This window comes from Anolis sagrei, chromosome 13, assembly GCF_037176765.1.
Source record: "Anolis sagrei isolate rAnoSag1 chromosome 13, rAnoSag1.mat, whole genome shotgun sequence".
Taxonomy (NCBI): Eukaryota; Metazoa; Chordata; class Lepidosauria; order Squamata; family Dactyloidae; genus Anolis; species Anolis sagrei.
In genome coordinates this window covers 6,334,045-6,352,814 of record NC_090033.1, presented here as the reverse complement: position 1 = coordinate 6,352,814, position 18,770 = coordinate 6,334,045, and the positions used below count along the sequence as shown (strand labels likewise).

The window sequence follows — 18,770 nt, the reverse complement described above, 5'->3', positions numbered from 1 at the left end:
GCCAGAATCACTGGGTTGCTGTGAGTTTTCCAGGCTGCATGGCCATGTTCCAGAAGCATTCTCTCCTGACATTTCACCCACATTTCGATTCTGGAGTCCATCTTGCTATCAGCCCATTTTCCAGATGAAAACAAGCAATGAATTGCAAAAGAGGAGAAAGATAACAACAAACCAGAGAGAACGAGACAGAGACAGAGAAGCCAACCCCGGACATTGAATAGTGGTAACTCATATTTATTACAATTATATACAATCATATTTTATAGTTGGATTCTATACATGATCACACAGACAAGCACATTTCAGTTTTCCTCGTCGCGAGGATTAAGGAGCAGTGAGAGACTCAAGATGTTACAGGATTCGAGGCTCGGTTTCTTTGTTCCCGTTAAGGACGTGAACGGGAATCGGACATTTTGCCGACACACAATGCCGCGAAACAGGAACCGGTGGTTTCGTTACCATTTTCTTCACCCAATAAGGCAAAAGTGAGGGGGAAACAGAAGCCGGAGTGAGGACGCAGGCGAAGAAGAGGGGATGACGTTGTTGTGTTGTGAGGAAGGGACCACAACTATGAAGTTTTGTTTGACCCTTAGACTGGGACGAGCTGATATGTGAGGTTCTCTTTTCATTGGACGCACCTAAAAACTCGGAATTCAAAGATCAATAACCATTGGCCTTCTAGCACCCTAAACAGGAAGGAGAGAGCTTTCCAAAAGACAGTAGAGACTCGCTTATCCGACATAAATGGGCTGGCAGAACGTCAGATAAACGAAAATGTCGGATAATACGGAGTCTCCCACTGTTACCCGTCCGACGTGATGCTAGACTCCTAGAATACTAACAACACGGACTAAAAGAGTTAAGGCAAGGCAACGCCCCGGGGCTAGAGAGGCCCAGCAGGAAATGCTTGCATGAGGAAGAGGAGCGTGGAAATCACAGAGGAAAGGAGGGAGGACACTTCCACTTCCGATCTTGCCTCTTTCCTCCTCTCCTCACAACTCCTCCTCCTTGTCTTGCCTTTTCACTGATTGGAAATGGAAAGAGAGTTGGGAAGCGCTCCTTTAATTGAAAGGAGGAAAACAGGTGCATCGGATAAGATGGAAGTCGGATAAGCAAAGGTCGGATAAGCGAGACTCTATTGTACCACATCAGCTCTAGATTATTAAATATGGTTTTCAGTGGGCAAGTGGATGACGACTACTGTATCAGAAACTAGAGCTGATGTGGTCTATCCAATGCGACTTTGGATCAGAGCATTGGATAAGAGGAAACGTCAGATAAGCAAAAGTCGGATAAGTGAGACTCTATGGTACCACATCAGCTCTAGATTATTAAATATAGTTTTCAGCGGGCAAGCGGATGGAGACTACTGTATTAGAAACTAGAGCTGATGTGGCCTATCCAATGCGATTTTGTATCAGAGAGAATGTTGGATAAGAGAAGGTCAGATTAGCGAGACTCTACTGTAATTTCAACCATAACTGGCAGCCACAGACAAATTCAAGCCACTTCCACTCTGTCTCTCCTCCTCTTATTAAGAACATCAATTTTGACATATGGGAAGCACTAGAAGAAATGGAGGGAACGAGAAAAATAGATGAAAGCTGCCATTCCAAGTCTAAGCAACGAGAAGGTGGAGAAACCTTTGAGACTCAGGGCTGCTTCCAATGGCTCCTTCCAACTCCTGACTGCTCTGGATTCCGGTGAATCAAGATGTCCACAAAGGCGCATGGAAGGAAGCAAAGTGGAAATGAAGGGGCAAAAGAATGAGGAGAAGGAAGTGATTTTGTCCAGAAAGGAAGAACGGTCGGGAAACGTGTTTCATAAAGGCTGAGAGTATTTACTCAGCATAGGTTGGATTTGAGGAGATGATCTGAGAGGGCAGAACAAAAGGATCCACCAGGGAAACCGAAAGGAAGGAGGACCATCCCATTCTTGGCTTGAGGGGAACCATTCATAAGGCAGGAGCCACGTTCGATCCACGAATTAGTATTTGGCTGTGCGTCATTAGCCAGGACGACTATGGACGAAGCTGATGTGATGGAGGAGGATGAAGTGGAGCCACAGTGAGGAGCAGCCGCTCGGGTCGAGGATGCCGAGGAGGCCGCTTGGTTCACTAGGTGAATCAGAGAGGTGAGAGGAGAGCATTACTGGGGCCCAAAGATTGGGGAACGGGGGAGAGATGTGGGGTGAGACGGGAGCCACGCTCCCCGTTGTGCTAGTCAATCTCGTTCTCGTTACTGGCTCCTTCGGGCCTCCGTAGCTTCTCGACTTGCTCGTTGATCTGCCCGTCTCCTCCTCGCCGGTCCTCTGTCTGGACGTCCAAGCACTCCTCTTCGTCCACATGACTGACGTCGTCCTCCTCTTCCTCTTCCTCTTCTTCCTCCTTCCCGTCGTCCTCCCTCTTCTCCTCCTCCCCTTGGACCTCCATCCGCACCTGGCCCTTCAGGTCGATCACTGCCTCCTCGCCTTCCTCCGCGGGGCCCAGCAAGTGGCAGCTCACTTTCGGCCCCTCGGGGCTGTGGTTCTCTTTCACGGGGGAGGAGGAGTTGGACTCGTTGCTGACCGGGGAGATGTCACTGCTGGTGTTGTTGTGGTTGTTGGAAACCGGGTTGGAAGGCGAGGAGGGCTTGACCGGGATCTGCCAGGAGGGGATTTTGGGCGCCGACGGCGAGGGAGGGAACTGCCTCCTGTGAGAAACACGGGAGACACAAAAGAGTTTCTGTGTGAGCGACAGAAACTGGACACATGCAGAATAATCGACCCCTTAATACAGTTCCTCAGGTTGTGGTGACCCCCAACCATAGAATGATTTTCAGTGCTACTTCATAATTGTAATTTTGCTACTCTTGTGAATCGTCATGTCAATATCTGATACGCAGGATGTATTTTCATTCAGTGGACCAAATTTGGCACAAATACCCGATATGCCCAAATTTGGGGGGGGGGGGGGGGTTGGGTTGATTTTTCCATTTGGGAGTTGTAGTTCCTGGGATTTATAGTTAACCTACACTCAAAGAGCATTCTGAACTCCACCAACGATAGAACTGAGCCAAACTTGTGCGAGCCTCCCTCCAGCCTTGCATGCTCTCCCTCGCCCACATGTGCAGAGCAGTCTGCTCTCCCCTTCCCACTTGGAGTCTCAGAAACAGCTTTCTCATTGGCTGAGACCAGCTGAGAGGCCAGCCAATCACAGTGGAGAAGGGCTTTTGGTGGAGGATTCGCCATCTGTTTCCAAAAAGGAAGGGAAAGACAGGCGGAGAGATCTTTATCCTTCTCTGCCAAAGAAGATCCTAAGACCATCAGAAATATGTGTTTTCTGATGGTCTTTGGGGACCCCTCTGAAACCCCTTGCGACCCACCTTGTGGTTGTGACCCCCAGGTTGAGAAACGCTGGTCTATTAGGGACCCTCATTGAAGGCAGAGATTTTCAGCCTTCTCTACCAAAGGGATGCTTAAGACCATCAGATATATATGTTTTCTGATGGTCTTTGGCGACCCCTCTGAAACCCCTTGCGACCCACCTTGTGGTTGTGACCCCCAGGTTGAGAAACGCTGGTCTATTAGGGACCCTCATTGAAGGCAGAGATTTTCAGCCTTCTCTACCAAAGCGATGCCTAAGACCATCAGAAATATGTGTTTTCTGATTGTCTTTGGCGACCCTTCTGAAACCCCCTCACGACCCACCCAAGGGTCGCGACTCCCAGGTTGAGAAATGTTGCCTTTGTTTATATTAAACTAACTAAACTGTTCCTCACTGAGGACTTGAGACTTGGGCATTGTTGGGCTGAATCTCAACAGGAAGCATATCCTATATTTATTCACGTCTCAATTTCATCCCCACAATAACAGTGGGTCAGATCAAGGGAGGAAGTGAGAGGAGAAAAGCACAAGTGGATTGCTCCAATGTCATTCAATGCGTTTTCATGGAATGTGGATCTCCTAAATTCCAAACTAATGCAACAACCACAACTATCTCATGCTGGTTCCCTATTTTGACAAAACCAATTTTAAAATTTCCTAAACTACATTGAGTCACAAACTCTTTCTGATCTCCTCTTGGAAGAAATGCCTGCCTCCTCAGCATGCAAACGAGCGAATTTTATTCACTAGCATCGTAAACACAATCAGGAAATTGATTTCGGTGACTTTTCTTGGCTCTGGTGTTGCGGCCTCCACCTTGTGCGGAGGACTATATTTTAAGGACTATATCCCCCCCCCCCCCCCCCAGCACTTATCTACACAGCTGCACTAACACACACCAACAAAAACAAATGGATTCCCTCCGAATGACAAGATGTCCTCTTGCGAAGAAGCACGCGTCTGTCCTTGTCTTGCTTCTTCCCGAGCAACGAGAAAGCGCTCAGAATGGAACAAGCGGAATTTGCAAAGTGGAGGTTGTGTTGATGCCTTTTTAATTTCCGCAGAAACACAAAACAACATTACTTAAGGAAATAGAGACTGTGGTTTGCGTGTTGGACCAGAACTCTAGGAAACTAGAGTTTGGAGACCAGTAATAAGAAAATCAGTGAAAAAAAATATCACATCCCACTTCTCTCTTGTCTGTGTGATTTCATACCTGTTCAGAAGGAGTCCCTTGAGTGAATAGATCTCAGACTTCAATTCGTTGATATTTTGAGACTCCAGGATCCAGTTGGTGGATGTTGTCGCCTGTGATGGAAAAACAAGGCAAGAATCAGAGACGGGCAAAGGTCAGGTGAAGTTCTGAGTGCCGGACAATAACCTCCAGAGCATTTCTAAATTTTATTTATTTATTTTATTTACAGCTTTTATATTCCGCCCTTCTCCTCACCCCGCAGGGGACTCAGGGAGGATTACAGTGTACACATATATGGCAAACATTCAATGCCAATTTTTGACATACAAACATATACAGACATACACAGAGGCTATTTAACTTTTTCTGGCCACCAGGGGAGCTGTCGCTTTCATCGTCCACCTGCGACACTGATGAAGCACTTCTGCATTCCCCGCATGCTTCCCCGCTGGAATGCTTTGCTGGAGTCTTCTTTATGGCCTCATAAATCAGTTAATTTAGCCTCCCCACACTTTAAGGTGGTACCTAATTTTCCTACTTGACAGATGCAACTGTCTTTCGGGTTGCAAAGGTCAACAACAGGCTACACAATGGTTGGAAACCCACTCCAACCCGGGCTAGCTTCGAACTCATGACCTTTTGGTCAGAGTGATCTTAATGCAGCTGACACTCAGCCAGCTGCGCCACAATCCCGGTGCATCTGGGTTTTCTTTTCTCATTATTTGTGCTGCTGAACTGTTGACCTGAAGGTTGGCAGTTCGAATCCACGAGATGGAGTGAGCTCCCCACGTCAGCTCCAGCTCCTACCAATAATAATAATAATAATAATAATAATAATAATAATAATAAATAAATAAACTTTATTTATACCCCGCCACAATCTCCCCAACGGGAAATCGGAGCGGCTGACATGGGGACAAGCCCGAACAACAAATTACAACAACATAACATTAAAGTAAAAAACAACGAAACATATAAAACAATATACACAAAACATAGAAACCAAACATAATGACAGAGAGCGAGCCGCATGTAACAACCTAGCAGTTCGAAAACATGCAAATGTGAGTAGATCAATAGGTATTGCTTTGGCAGGAAAAGGCAAAGAGACGCTACAAGAAATCGTGCCGGCCATACAACCAGGACGTGACAACGCAATACCGGGAGAGCCAAAATTGGCCCATGTGTACGCTATGTATATCGTCCAAGTATTGAAGGAATTTGGGGAGTTGGAGTTCAAAACAGAAGGAGGGGGGGAAGGAAGGAGGGAGGGAGGGAGGGAGGGAAGGAAGGAAGGAAGGAAGGAAGGAAGGAAGGAAGGAAGGCGGGGGATGGAAGGAAGGAAAGGAAGGGAGGAAGGAGGGAGGGAGGGAAGGAAGTAAAGAAGGAGGGAGAGAGGGAGGGAAGAAGGGAAGGAAGGAGGTAGGGAGGGAAAGAAGAAAGAAAGAAAGAAAGAAAGAAAGAAAGAAAGAAAGGAAGGAGGGAAGGAAGGAGAGAGAGAGGGAGGGAGGTGGGTGGGAAGGAAGGAGGGAGAGAAGCAGGGAGAGAGGGAGGGAGGGAAGGAAGGAAAGGAAAGAAGGAAGGCGGGGGATGCAAGTAAGGAAAGGAAGGGAGGGAGGAAGGAGGGAGGGCGGCGGGAGGGAGGGAAGGAAAGAAGGAAGAAGGGAGGGAAGTAAAGAAGGAGGGAGAGAGGGAGGAAGGGAATGAAGGAAAGAGGAAGGAGGGAAGGAAGGAATTAAGGAGGGAGGGAGGGAGGGAGGGAGGGAGGGAAGAAAGAAAGAAAGAAAGAAAGAAAGAAAGAAAGAAAGGAAGGAAGGAAGAAGGAAGGAAGGTGGGTGGGAAGGAAGGAGAGAGAGAAGCAGGGAGAGAGGGAGGGAGGGAGGGAAGGAAAGGAAAGAAGGAAGGCGGGGAATGGAAGGAAGGAAAGGAAGGGAGGAATCTGGGGAGTTGGAGTTCAAAACACCTGGAAGGCCAAAATTTTCCCAGTGTAGATGCACCTCTTGGCCTCAACTATCTCTCAAACCAGATCCACAGGTGTATCCATGTTTGGAGTTATTTAAAACTTGGAGCATCTTCAAAATCACAGTTATTCTTGGTTGTGACTGACTCCGCTCTGTAGCATCTAACAAATGCAGGCCCAGATATGCTCTCCCGCAAGGGATTCCTCATTTCCAAAGGCCTTTGCGGGGATCTGGGATTTGCACCGGGACTGTGGCGCAGCTGGCTGGGAGTCAGCTGCATTAAGATCACTACTGCCCGGAAGGTCATGAGTTCGAAGCCAGCCCGGGTCGCAGTGAGCTTCCGACCAAAATTGTGTAGCTTCTTGTCGACCTTTGCAGCCCGAAAGACAGTTGCATCTGTCAAGTAGGAAATTTAGGTACCACTTATGTGGGGAGGCTAACTTATTTACGAGGCCATAAAGATCTCCAGGAAGTATGCAAAAAATGAGGAAGTACTCCATCAGTGTCACAAACGGACGGTGAAGCAACAGCTCCCTTGGTGGCCAGAAGCTGGAATGTTAAATAGCCTCCAAGTGTCTGTCTATATATGTTGTGTGTCTATGGCGTTGAATGTTTGCCATGTATGTGTACATTGTAATCTGCCCTGAGAAGGGCAGAATAGGAATCTATATGAATAAAAATGTAATGTTCGTTTGTGGGATTAACAGAACTCAAAAACCACTGGGGGAATTGACACCAAATTTGGATACAAGACACCTAACAACCCAATGTATGTCCTTCACTAAAAAAATGATTTTGTCATTTGGGAGATGTAATTGCTGGGATTTATAGTTCACCTACAATCACAGAACATTCTGAACCCCACCAAAGTTGGAATTGAACCAAACTTGGCACACAGTTCTCCATGACCAACAGTAAATACTGGAAGAGTTTGATGGGCAGTGTCCTTTGGTTTTGGAGTTGTAGTTCACCTACATCCAAAGATCACTGAGGACTCAAACAATGATGGATCTGGACCAAACTCTACAAGAATACTCAATATGCCCAAATGTGAACACTGCTGGAGTTTGGGGGAAATAGAATCTTGACCTTTGGGAGTTGTAGTTGCTGGGATTTATAGTTCACCTACAATCACAGAACATTCTGAACCCCACCATTGATAGAATTGGGCCAAACCTCCCACGCAGAACCCCCATGTGGGCCACAGCAACGTGTGGCAGGGGACGGCTAGTATTGTAAATAAATAAATAAATCAGGGAGCCACCGTTTTGGCTCTCTGTGCTTTCTGAAACCCATTAACAAGAAGAGAGATTTCCCTTCACTGGCTTGCAAAAAAAAAAAAGGAGGGGGGATTTGAATTTCCAAAACACATATGGTGCCAGATGCTGACGGATTTCAGAAATAAAAGCTGACATCTGGGGCTTTTTAAGTCAGTTCTTTTCAACGCACCAAAAAAAAGTGCGAGAAAGCACAAGGACCGGAATCCAAGCTGACGACACTCTCCACTTAAAGTCAATGTGGATTTTTTTTTTTAAAAAAATGCTTTAAATATTTCAGAGGAGTTTGGAAAGCGGATACCAAACCTTACATCACAGCTGAGAAAACTCTTAATTATTTTCTTCTTTGAAAACCCAAGTTTATGGGCTCGGCCCAGACTTTTGCTTTTTGGATCTATATACGCACATGAGGTTTCGATCACACCGCCGCGACTGCGCTACCATTTTAAGAGGGATAAGGAGGGAAAGTCCTCCATCCTCCAAACTAAGATGCTTCGTCTCTTCTGAAAGGGGAACATGTGCTCTTCATATTCAAAAGGAGAGAGAAGCCCAATTTCCTGGCTGGGTTTGGAGTCAACCAGATTGAAGTCAAACAGAGTGACAAAGCCTTGGTAGCACTTTCCTGCCATTTGGGACAGCTTTAGATCCAAGGGAAGCCATTCCCAGTGTTTCTTTTTATTTTCCCACTGAGATAAAGCGGGAAAGAAATAATAATAAAAATCCGTACTGTGTTTCCTCACTTATCGCGGGTGTTATGTTCCAGGACCACCCGTGATAAGTGAAAATCCGCAAAGTAGGGATGCTATCTATATAAATAAAAATGTCATGTTCATCTGTGGGATTAACATAACTCAAAAACCACTGGGGGAATTGACACCAAATTTGGACACAAGACACCCAACAACTCAATGTATGTCCTTCACTCAAAATAATTGATTTTGTCATTTGGGAGTTGTAGTTGCTGGGATTTATAGTTCACCTACAATCACAGAGAATTCTGACCCCCACCAACGATGGAATTGAACCAAACTTGGCACACAGTTCTCCCATGACCAACAGGAAATACTGGAAGGGTTTGGTAGGCATTGACCTTGGGTTTGGGAGTTGTAGTTCACCTGCATCCAGAGAGCACTGTAGACTCAAACAATGATGGATCTGGACCAAACTTGGCATGAATACACAGTATGCCCAAATGTGAACTCTGGTAGAGTTTTGGGAAAATAGACCTTGATATTTGGAAGTTGTTGCTGGGATTTATAGTCCACCTACAATCAAAGAGAATTCTGAACCCCACTAAGGATAGAATTGGACCAAATTTTCCACATAGAACCCCCATGACCAACAGAAAATACTTTGTTTTCTGATTATCTTTGGCGACCCTTCTGAAACCCCCTCACGATCCCCCCCAGGGGCCCCAACCCCCAGGTTGAGAAACACTGATCTAGAGCAAACTTGCCCAACATAATAAACTTTAAGTAGTGATGTAGTTTTGCGGGGTTAACTCAGCATGCCAAGCGCTCCTTGGGTCGGACTGGGAGAGTTTACCTTGGAGGCCGCCAGTTCTTGAGTGAGCTCCTGGATCTTCTGCTGCTGCTGAAGGAGAAGCTCCTGGACGGAAGCGAGGGTCGTCTGGAGCTGAGTGACTTTGGCAAGAGCAGCGGAAACAGAGCAAAGAGAAGAGAGGAGGTCTGTTAAAAAACAGAAGCCCAGCGACAAGATCCCTCTGTTCCTCCTGATTTATCTCCAGCCGTGTGCTTGCTCGAAGCTAGGCCTAATTTATCTGCTCGATGGGCCATCCACCTGCACTGTATCTAACCTCCCCTATTTCTCCTTTATCTTCCCTTTGTATAGATGTCTATAACCCACCGTATATCCGTCGGAAGCCTCTCCCTTCTAATTATATGGGTTTTATGATTTGCGCGGTCTCTGCGAACTCGCACGGCTCGGGTATCGTTTATCTATCTCCCAACTGCGCACAGGAAGCAAGTCTGGCCGATGAGGAAGGAGCCGAAAGGCAACCAGAAAGGGAACGGCTGCACCCCGGAAGGTTTAGGGAGTCCCCACAACCCATGGAGCTCCCCTGATCTCGCGGTGACAAGGCCGGGCACAGAACCAACCGAAAAAAGTATTGTGGAAACTTTCCCACGTATCTTCCAAGTGGGCCAAACGGTTGGCATTCCGATTCACCGTGGCGTCAATGCCAAGGTGAGCAGACAACATGTTAAAATGAAGTAAAATTTAACTATTACATCTATATAAAGGAAAGTTGAAGAAGGGTGTTGTGGGGTGAAGTGGCGCTTTGTGATGTCACTGGGAAAAAGAGATGACATGTGTAGGAGGGGAGGGAAGGGAGGGAGGGAGGGAGGGAGGAAGGAAGGAAAGGAGGGAGGAAGGACGGAGGGAGAGAAGGAAGGTGAGAGGGAGGGAGGAAGAGAGGGAAGGAAAAAGGAGGGAGGGAAGGAAGGAGGGAGGTAGGAAAGGAAGGAAGGAAGGGAGGAGGGAGGAAGGGAATGAGGGAGGAGGGAGGGAGGGAAAGAAAGGAAGGAGAGAGAGAGGGAGGGAGGGGGGAGGTAGGAAAGGAAGGAAAGAAGCATGAAGGGAGGGAGAGGGAAAAGGAGGAGGGAAGGAAGGAAGAAGGAAGGAAGGAGAGAGACGGAGGGAAAGAAAGAAGGAAGGAGAGAGGGAGGGAAGGAAGGAAGTAAAGAAGGAGGGAGAGAGGGAGGGAAGGAAGGAAGGAAAGAAGACAGGAAAGAATGAGGGAGGGAAGGAAGGAGGGAGGAATGAAAGATGGAAGGAAGGAGGGAGTCAGGGAAGGAGAGAGGGAGGGAGGGAGGGAGGGAGGGAGGGAGGGAGGGAAGGTGAGAGGGATGGAGGAAAGGCAAGAAGGAAGGAGGAAGAGAGGAAAGAAAGAAGGAGAGAGAGAGAGAGGAGGAAGGGAAGGAGGAAGGAGGGAGGGAGAGAGGCAGGGAGAAAGGGAGGGAGGGAGTGAGGGAGGGAAGGAAGGAAGACAGGAAAGAAGGAGGGAGGGAAAAAAGGAGAGATGGAAGGAAGGAGGGAGTCAGGGAAGGAGAGAGGGAGGGAGGAGGGAGCAAAGGAAGGAAGGAGAGTGACAGGGAGGGAGGGAGGGAGGGAGGGAGGGAGGGAGGGAAGGAAGAATGGAGGGAAGGCAGGAAGAAAAGAAGGAAGGAGGGAAAGAGGGAGGGAGCCACAAAGAGATATTGTGATAGAGGCATTGAGAGGTAAAACCTCCCAAAGCTGGAGAAACAAAGGGAGGGGAAAGGAAGAAGGAATGAGAAAAACAAGGAGTGAAAAAGGGAGGGGAGATGGAAGAAAAAGGAGGGAAGGAAGGAAGGAAGGGGAGAAGGTATAAAGGGAGAGAAAGAAAAAGAAGGGATGAAAGCAGGGGGGCACCTGGCCAACGCAAAGTCCCAACACTTTAAAGCACACTTAAAAATAATAAAAGGATAACTAAAAAATAAACGAAATTGGGCCTCTGGAGCCCCTTTTCCCCACTTCTGGCGGAAACTCCGAACATCTATGTGTTGATTTTCTATTCAACAGTTGATTGAATGGGTCTCATTGTGATTTAGGGACAAGACAGAAGGAGCAATTCACCCGGAGACCATCAAGCATTTTTTCCTCTGAGAAAAACCCAGAAAACCGACGAGCGGAAGAGAGGAATTGCTTTATTAATTTTCTGCAGATTTTTTTTTCCAAAAAAAGGTTCTAATTCAGAGCTTCTTCCCAGTAAACAGCTTCATAAAATAGCATTCCAGCGCGATGACAGGTAGGAGCTAATCTGGGTCACTCTCAAGAGCAGCGGGTAATGAAAAGGTGCCCCATCGAGTCAATAACGGAGAAGGTGGCGGAGGTCGGGGGGAGCGCTCCGTAATTACAGCCTCTCTTGACCCGGCCTCGCATCCTCAGAAAGGGAACGCCGCGGCGGCACAAGAGAAGGAGGCTCAGCCCCAAAGAGGGGGGGAAAGAGCCCTCCGAGAAGCAGAAATTAAAAATGAACTTTACAGCCCCTTCGCAAAGGCTGTCATTTGATTCCCCTTATTAATATTCTGAGGTTGGGAGCCTTTCCGTAAAAACATAATTAATTGAGGCCGCGCCGACAGTAAACAAGCAATTTCAAATTAAACCGAAATGACGGCGGCTTCATTTGCAAATGTGAACAGATTTCTCAGAGCAGATAAATGAAGTCACCACATAAAGTGGAGATGGAGGGGGAGAGAGATGGGGGGGGCTCGGAGGGGGGGCAGCGATGGATGGGATCATTAATCTTCACCTGTCTGCGTCACGCTGCCACTCATCTCGGAGACGCTCGTCTCGATCCTCTGGAGCTGCTTCCTGTCTTCTTTGCCGCCCATGATCAGAGGGAGCAGGTATTTCTGCATACGAGAAGAGAAACGCAAGGGGCACGGGGAACACACGGGACTCAATCAGGCATGGGCAAACTTTCTAACTTGGGGGCTTCACCAACTTGGGCAACACAATGAGCAGCACGATGGGCAACACGATGGGCAGCACGATGGGCAGCATGATGGACCACACGATTGGCCACACAATGGGCCAGAAGGAAGGGTTCTCCCCAAGTCCCCTCCCTGCCCTTTCCTACCCTTCCTCTTCTCTTTCGGAGATGGGAAACATTTGGATCCCAAAAGGGCTGGCCTGGGTCACTAGACCTCCAATTTCCTACTCCTAAGATAGAATCCTAGAATTGGAAGAGACCCCCCCCCCCAAGGGCCCCCTAGTCCAACCCGTTGCCATGCAGGAAGGCCTCACCAAAACAAGGTCTATCCTACTTGTTACCCTGGCAGTGACCACTTCAGTGTCCAGAGAATGCAAGTTTCCATCAAAAATGTAAAGCCCCTTCTAAACTGCCGTATAATCAAAATGATCAAAGCAGAGAATTGACATTATCTACTTTGAACTGGATGAGCATTAAATAGACTCAAGGTTTGGCTGCTTCCTGCCTGGGGAATCCTTTGTTGGAAGGAAAATTCCAGGCAGGAAACAATCAGGACCAACAAACACCTCCCAAGAAAGGATACCCCCAGGCAGGAAGCAGCCAGGCGTTGAAGCTGCAAGGCCTTGCAATGCTAAGCACGGTGATTAATGGCAACATATAGATCTCTTTATAGATCTATACTTCCCCTTCCCGTTCCCTTTAAAAGCAGGAATTAGCAACAGATGCTAAGCCAACCTTCTCCCTTCCTAATGTGTCCCATTAAGACATATTTCCCCACCATAGTAGTAAATGAATAGACAAAGCACAAGGAGAGGTACCTTGTAGAGCTGATGGAAGCCAAAAGCGATGCCAGCCATGATGATCGCTAGAGCGCCATAATCCCGCCATCGGGAACTTGGGGGACCTGGAAGACAACGGCATAATAATAATAATAATAATAATAATAATAATAATATTTTATTACCTGCCTCTCCATCTGGGTTGAGTGAGAAGCAGAACATATAAGGGCAAGGGCAGTAAGAGCACCTAAAGCTTCTGTTCAACGATTACAAAGCTCCCTGCTTGAGCAGTGATGGCATGATCGTCAGCATAGATGAAACTCCGTGTCCCTTCTGGCAGTGGCTGGTCATTTGTGTTTTTCATCATTCTGCTTTTTTAAACAATATCTAAAAATTTACACAAATGATCAGCCAATGCCAAAAGGGACAGAGAGTTTCATCTATGCTGACGATAGCGCCATCACCGCTCAAGCACAGAACTTTGAAATGGTTCACCAAAGCTTGCTCCATCAATGTTTAGCATTTACACAAATGACCAGCCACTGCCAGAAGGGACACGGAGTTTCATCTATGCTGACGATCATGTCATCACTGCTCAAGCAGGGAGCTTTGTAATCGTTGAACAGGAGCTTTAGGTGCTCTTACTGCCCTTGCCCTTTGCTACTCTGCTGCTGAATACGCATGCCCAGTGTGGAATACATCTCACCACATTAAAATAGTGCAGTGGCTCTTAATGAGACATGCCACATTATCACAGGATGTCCATGCTCAACAGCACTGGAGAAATTACACTATTTAGCTGGTATTGCACCACTTGACATCCGTCGGGAAGGAGTAGCCAGCAATTAAGGGACCAAGGCAGTGACATCTCCAACCCATCCTCTATTCGGATATCAGCCAGCACAACAATGTCTTAAATCAAGAAATAACTTCAGAAGACCTACAGAGATACTCACAGGAACACCTCAGTAAGCGAGAGTCCAAAAGTGGCAGGCAAAAACCTGGAACCTCAATCAGTGGCTGAGACCAAATGAAAAACTCCTTCCTGGGCACACAGAAGAGCGGACGACCTAGAAGGCGCTGAACAGACTGTGCTCTGGCACCACGAGATGCAGAGCCAACTTTAAGAAACGGGGCTGCGAAGTGGAGTCCACGACATGTGAACGTGGAAAGGAGCAAACCACGGACCACTTACTACAATGCAACCTAAACCCTGCCACATGCACAATGGAGGACCTTCTTATAGCAACACCAGAGGAACTCCAAGTAGCCAGCTTCTGGTCAAAGGACATTAATATATACAGTGTTCCCTCACTTATCGTGGGTGTTACGTTTTTTTACTTTGCGGATTTTCACTTTTCGCGGGTGGTCCAAAAAAATTATATAAGGAAGGGGCTATAAGGCCATGATACTGCTTTGTATCTCCTCTTTCTCTTTCGTTAATGATGGCTGCCTCTCTCCCGAGGGGGAGGGTGAAACCCACTTCCACACTCCCTCGTTGCCAGGAGGCAAAAACCCACAAAACAGCGAGTCCGCGAAAAGCGAATCGCGAAGTAGGGAGGGAACACTTGAATGCCAAGTTTGAAAACTTTGGCTGTGGTTCTCAATCTATATAAATAAAAATGTAATGTTCGTTTGTGGGATTAACAGAACTCAAAAACCACTGGGCGAATTGACACCAAATTTGGACACAAGACACCTACTAACCCAAGGAGTGATCATCACTCAAAAAAATTGATTTTGTCATTTAGGAGTTTTATATGCTGGGACTTATAGTTTACTTACAATCAAAGAGCATTCTGAACTCCATCAGTGATGGAATTGAACCAAACATGGCACACAGGACTCCCATGACTGACAGAAAACACCAAAAGGGTTTGGTGGGCACTGACCTTCAGTTTGGGAGTTGTAGTTCACCTACATCCAGAGAGCACTGTAAACTCAAACAATGATGGATGTGGACCAAACTTGGCACAAATATTTTATATACCCAACTATGAACACAGATGGGAGTTTGGGGGAAAACAGACCTTGACATTTGGGAATTGTAGTTACTGGAATTTCTAGTTCACCTACAATCAAAGAGCATGCTGAACCCTACCAACGACAGAATTGGGGCAAACTTCCCACACAGAACCCCCATACTGAAGGCCATCCAGTCCAACTCCCTTCACCAGGGCAAGAAAACGTAATCAAAGCCCTCCTGACGAAGAGCCATCCAGCCATAGATATAGATGGATATATATGATTCACACACACACAGAGCTATAGTATAAATTTGAAACGGACTCTGGAACATGTTGCCTGTTCCAGAGTAGGCAAACCAGACAATCTCCACATCAACACTGAGAAAGAAACACCAAGAACTACTGTTGACCCACAAGCAGAAAGACATTACATAGATTAGAAACCAACCCTTCCTCATGACTTTATTTTCTGGATCACCAGACTGGGCCACAGCAACGCCTGGCAGGGGACAGCTAGTTCGATAAATAAATTGTGAAAAATCGTTCTGCTTCTGATTCCAGTCGGAAATCAGCCCAGCTTCGGGAAAACCCTCTCTTCTGGCCATTCCTTTCTGCCCCCCTTTCCCCTTGGGTTGGCATCTAGGCAAACTCGGAACACACCTGTGGGTCCCGTTCCCCCCTCCTCGCCATCCCGCTAATTCCATCACGGGCGGCCTCTCACCTCTCCCATCTCTCCCTCCGCTTCGGCAGTGCTTACACTAAGAACATTTTATTGCCCCCTGGTTTTCATTATTAATGAAAAGGGACCGGGATGATCTTTCGGAAAGTTCAGAGAGTCTATAAAGATGAGGAGCCGAAATGCCATTTTACTCGTTTTGGGGACGTGTGAAACAATTCTGTCTTGTGGCAAAAAAATAAAGGCAGCAAGGAGAAGAGGAACGGGGAAAAGACATCCCTGCGAGGAATCGGGTCTTCTTTCTTGGGCACAGAAAGGGACCTCAATCGATTCGGATCCAAGCTGAATTTCCAAAATGAGTATAGAGCAGTGTTTCTCATCCTGGGGGTCACGAGGGGGGTATCAGAAGGGTCGCCAAAAACCATCAGAAAACACAGTATTTTCTGTTGGTCATGGCGGTTCTGTGTGGGAAATTTGTCCCAATTCTATCGTTTGGTGGGGTTCAGAATAGTCTTTAACTGTAGGTGACCTACAAATCCCAGCAACGACAACTCCCAAATGTCAAGGTCTATTCTCAAACTCCACTAGTTTGGTCATATTGAAAACACAGTATTTTCTGTTGGTCATGGCGGTTCTGTGTGGGAAGTTTGGCCCAATTCTATCGTTGGTGGGGTTCAGAATGCTCTTCGACTGTAGGCGAACTACAAATCCCAGCAACTACAACTCCCAAATGTCAAGGTCTATTTCTCTCCAAACTCCACTAGTGTTCACATCTGGTCATATTGAGTATCTGTGCCAAGTTTGGTCCAGATCCATCATTGTTTGAGTGTGGATGTAGGTGAACTACAAATCCAAAACTCAAGATCAATGCCCACCAAACCCTTCCAGTATTTTCTGTTGATCATGGGACTTCTGGGTGTGAAGATTAGTTCAATTCCATTGTCTTCTTCTGCCTCTCTTTCTCATGGGCTTTCCTGCACCTGAATTTCTGCCGCCTCAGAAGCAGCCTAGTATCTCTGTCAAAGCCAACGGCTTCCTTGGATGAGCTAATGTTATCCTCCCTTCCCAGCCTTGGATAAGTGAAGGTCGGATATGCGAGACTACTGTAACTATATCTGCAATTTGCTTCTGACACGATAAATACAAGGGTTGAATGAAAAGTAATGCCTCCACCTTTGTAACTCCTCAACAGGAGTGGCAGTACTGGTATGCAGCAGGTACTGGCTTGTTCAGTAGACTCTCCTCTACAGTTCCGTTTTGGCGGGAAGCCTTAGCATTGAACGGTTGTGTTGTTAAAGTGCGAAGTATAGAACCCTGTGCAGACAGTTGGTCAATGCGACTTAAGCAATGTGCAGTCATTGAATTTGTGACAGCAGAAGGTGTCATCCCAAAGGAGATTCATCAGAGAATGCAAGCTGTTTATGATGATTGTGTTGATGTGAGTACTGTCCGTCATTGGGAGAGTAAGTTTAAAGATGTTGAGGTGGGAACATCTGACTTGTGTGGCAAAGAGTTGGAAGTCCTGTGACCACACACTTCACATGCCACCACAGCAGAACTTCAGAGACTGGATCTCACCACCGTACGGCATCCTCCATACAGTCCAGATTTAGCACCGCATGACTTCCACCTGTTCCTGATAATGAAAGATTTGTGGGGACATTATTATGCTTCTGATGACAAAGTTGAGAGAACTGTGAGACGCTGGTTGCGGAAACAGAGTGTTGGCTTCAGAAAACTTGTCCATCGTTGGCAGAAATGTGTCCAATTGTCTGATGATTATTATTACGCTAAGTCATTGCAGGACCAAGTGTGTGTGTGTGTTGAAGAAAAACCTTATAATGTTAATTATCATGTACAGCTGGTAATGTAGGTCAACCAGCAAGCTTGGACCACATCCAAGGGGCTATATCTGTATGAGTTTTTAGAATATAGTTCCAGCACCAGCAGTTGCAGATGGATTTCTGCAGGAGAGATGCTGAAGGAGAGATCCTGGAGAGCTTCGGGAGAGCCTTTTCTCTGAGGAGACCTATGAACAAAGGCTTTGCTCTGGGGAGCAGTTTGGAGAAGCTCTGAAGTAGGCTATGGTGAAATAGGTTATTTTTTGCTCCCTCACTTGATGTAAGATGAAGATGCCTTATTTTATGTTTTTTTACAAAGACTGTGTAAGTTTGTTGCACGGTTTGATTTTTGTATGCAACATTGCAAGTTTATGTTTCATCCCTGCTGAGTAAAGAGTAAAGATTTTCCATTCATTTTTACTGTGGTCTGTGAGTCTTTTGTATTTGGACTTTGGGTGCTGGGACACTGGGTAAAATACACTGCTGCGTAACAATTATGTGGAAAAGTGAATAGCAGTAGTTGGGCAAGTAAGTTTAAAGATGTTGAGGTGGGAACATCTGACTTGCGTGACAAACAAAGAATTGGACGTCCTGTGACAGCAACCACCGAGTTTCACGAGCAAAAGGTTGACAGATTGATTCAGGACGAGCGTCATATCACTCAGAGAGAAATTTCAAGCGTAATCGGCATTTCACAAGAATGTGTGGGTCACATTATTGCTTTGCTTGACTATCGGAAGATCTGTGCACGATGGGTACCCAGGATGAGAGAACTGTGAGACGCTGGCTGCGGAAACAGAGTGTTGACTTCTTCTGTCACGGCTTCAGAAAACTTGTTCATCGTTGGCAGAAATGTATCCAATTGTCTGGTGATTATGTGGAAAAGTGAATAGTGTTAAAGAGCACATTCCAAGGATTATTTATTAAAATATTCCCATCCAAACCCAAGTAACGAAGGTGGGAGCATTACTTTTCATTCCACCCTCGTCAATAGCTGGGCCTTAAAGCCTGGTTGTGGGCATCCATGAAGAAGTTCCATAAATACCCAAGGAAATGCCCACCTTCTCCGCTCAGGACCTCCCTGGAATCCGCATGTAATGAAGGGGGTTTGGGGGAGGAGGGGGAACTGTATCCCAACCCCATCCATCACTTAAACACTTAGAGTCAGATTTGTCCTCAACTCCGGGCGTAAAGTGTTCCATAAACGCGGCCGCATCCCTCCTCTCCGTTTCGCCCT

The 18,770-nt window shown here is 46.8% G+C and overlaps 1 protein-coding gene across 1 annotated transcript in view; it reads right to left on the bottom strand.

The window, feature by feature from the left end:
- Window positions 1-218: 218 nt before the first annotated feature.
- PEX14 (peroxisomal biogenesis factor 14) overlaps window positions 219-18,770 on the bottom strand; it is a 118,717-nt gene continuing 100,165 nt past the window's right edge. The window contains exons 5-9 of the mRNA XM_060758903.2: window positions 13,089-13,174; window positions 12,088-12,190; window positions 9,342-9,439; window positions 4,580-4,671; window positions 219-2,690 (exon numbers count right to left, since the gene is read on the bottom strand). Coding sequence (XP_060614886.2) covers window positions 2,219-2,690; window positions 4,580-4,671; window positions 9,342-9,439; window positions 12,088-12,190; window positions 13,089-13,174 — 851 coding nt within the window. The 3' untranslated portion in view covers window positions 219-2,218. The remainder of the gene's footprint in view (window positions 2,691-4,579; window positions 4,672-9,341; window positions 9,440-12,087; window positions 12,191-13,088; window positions 13,175-18,770) is intronic.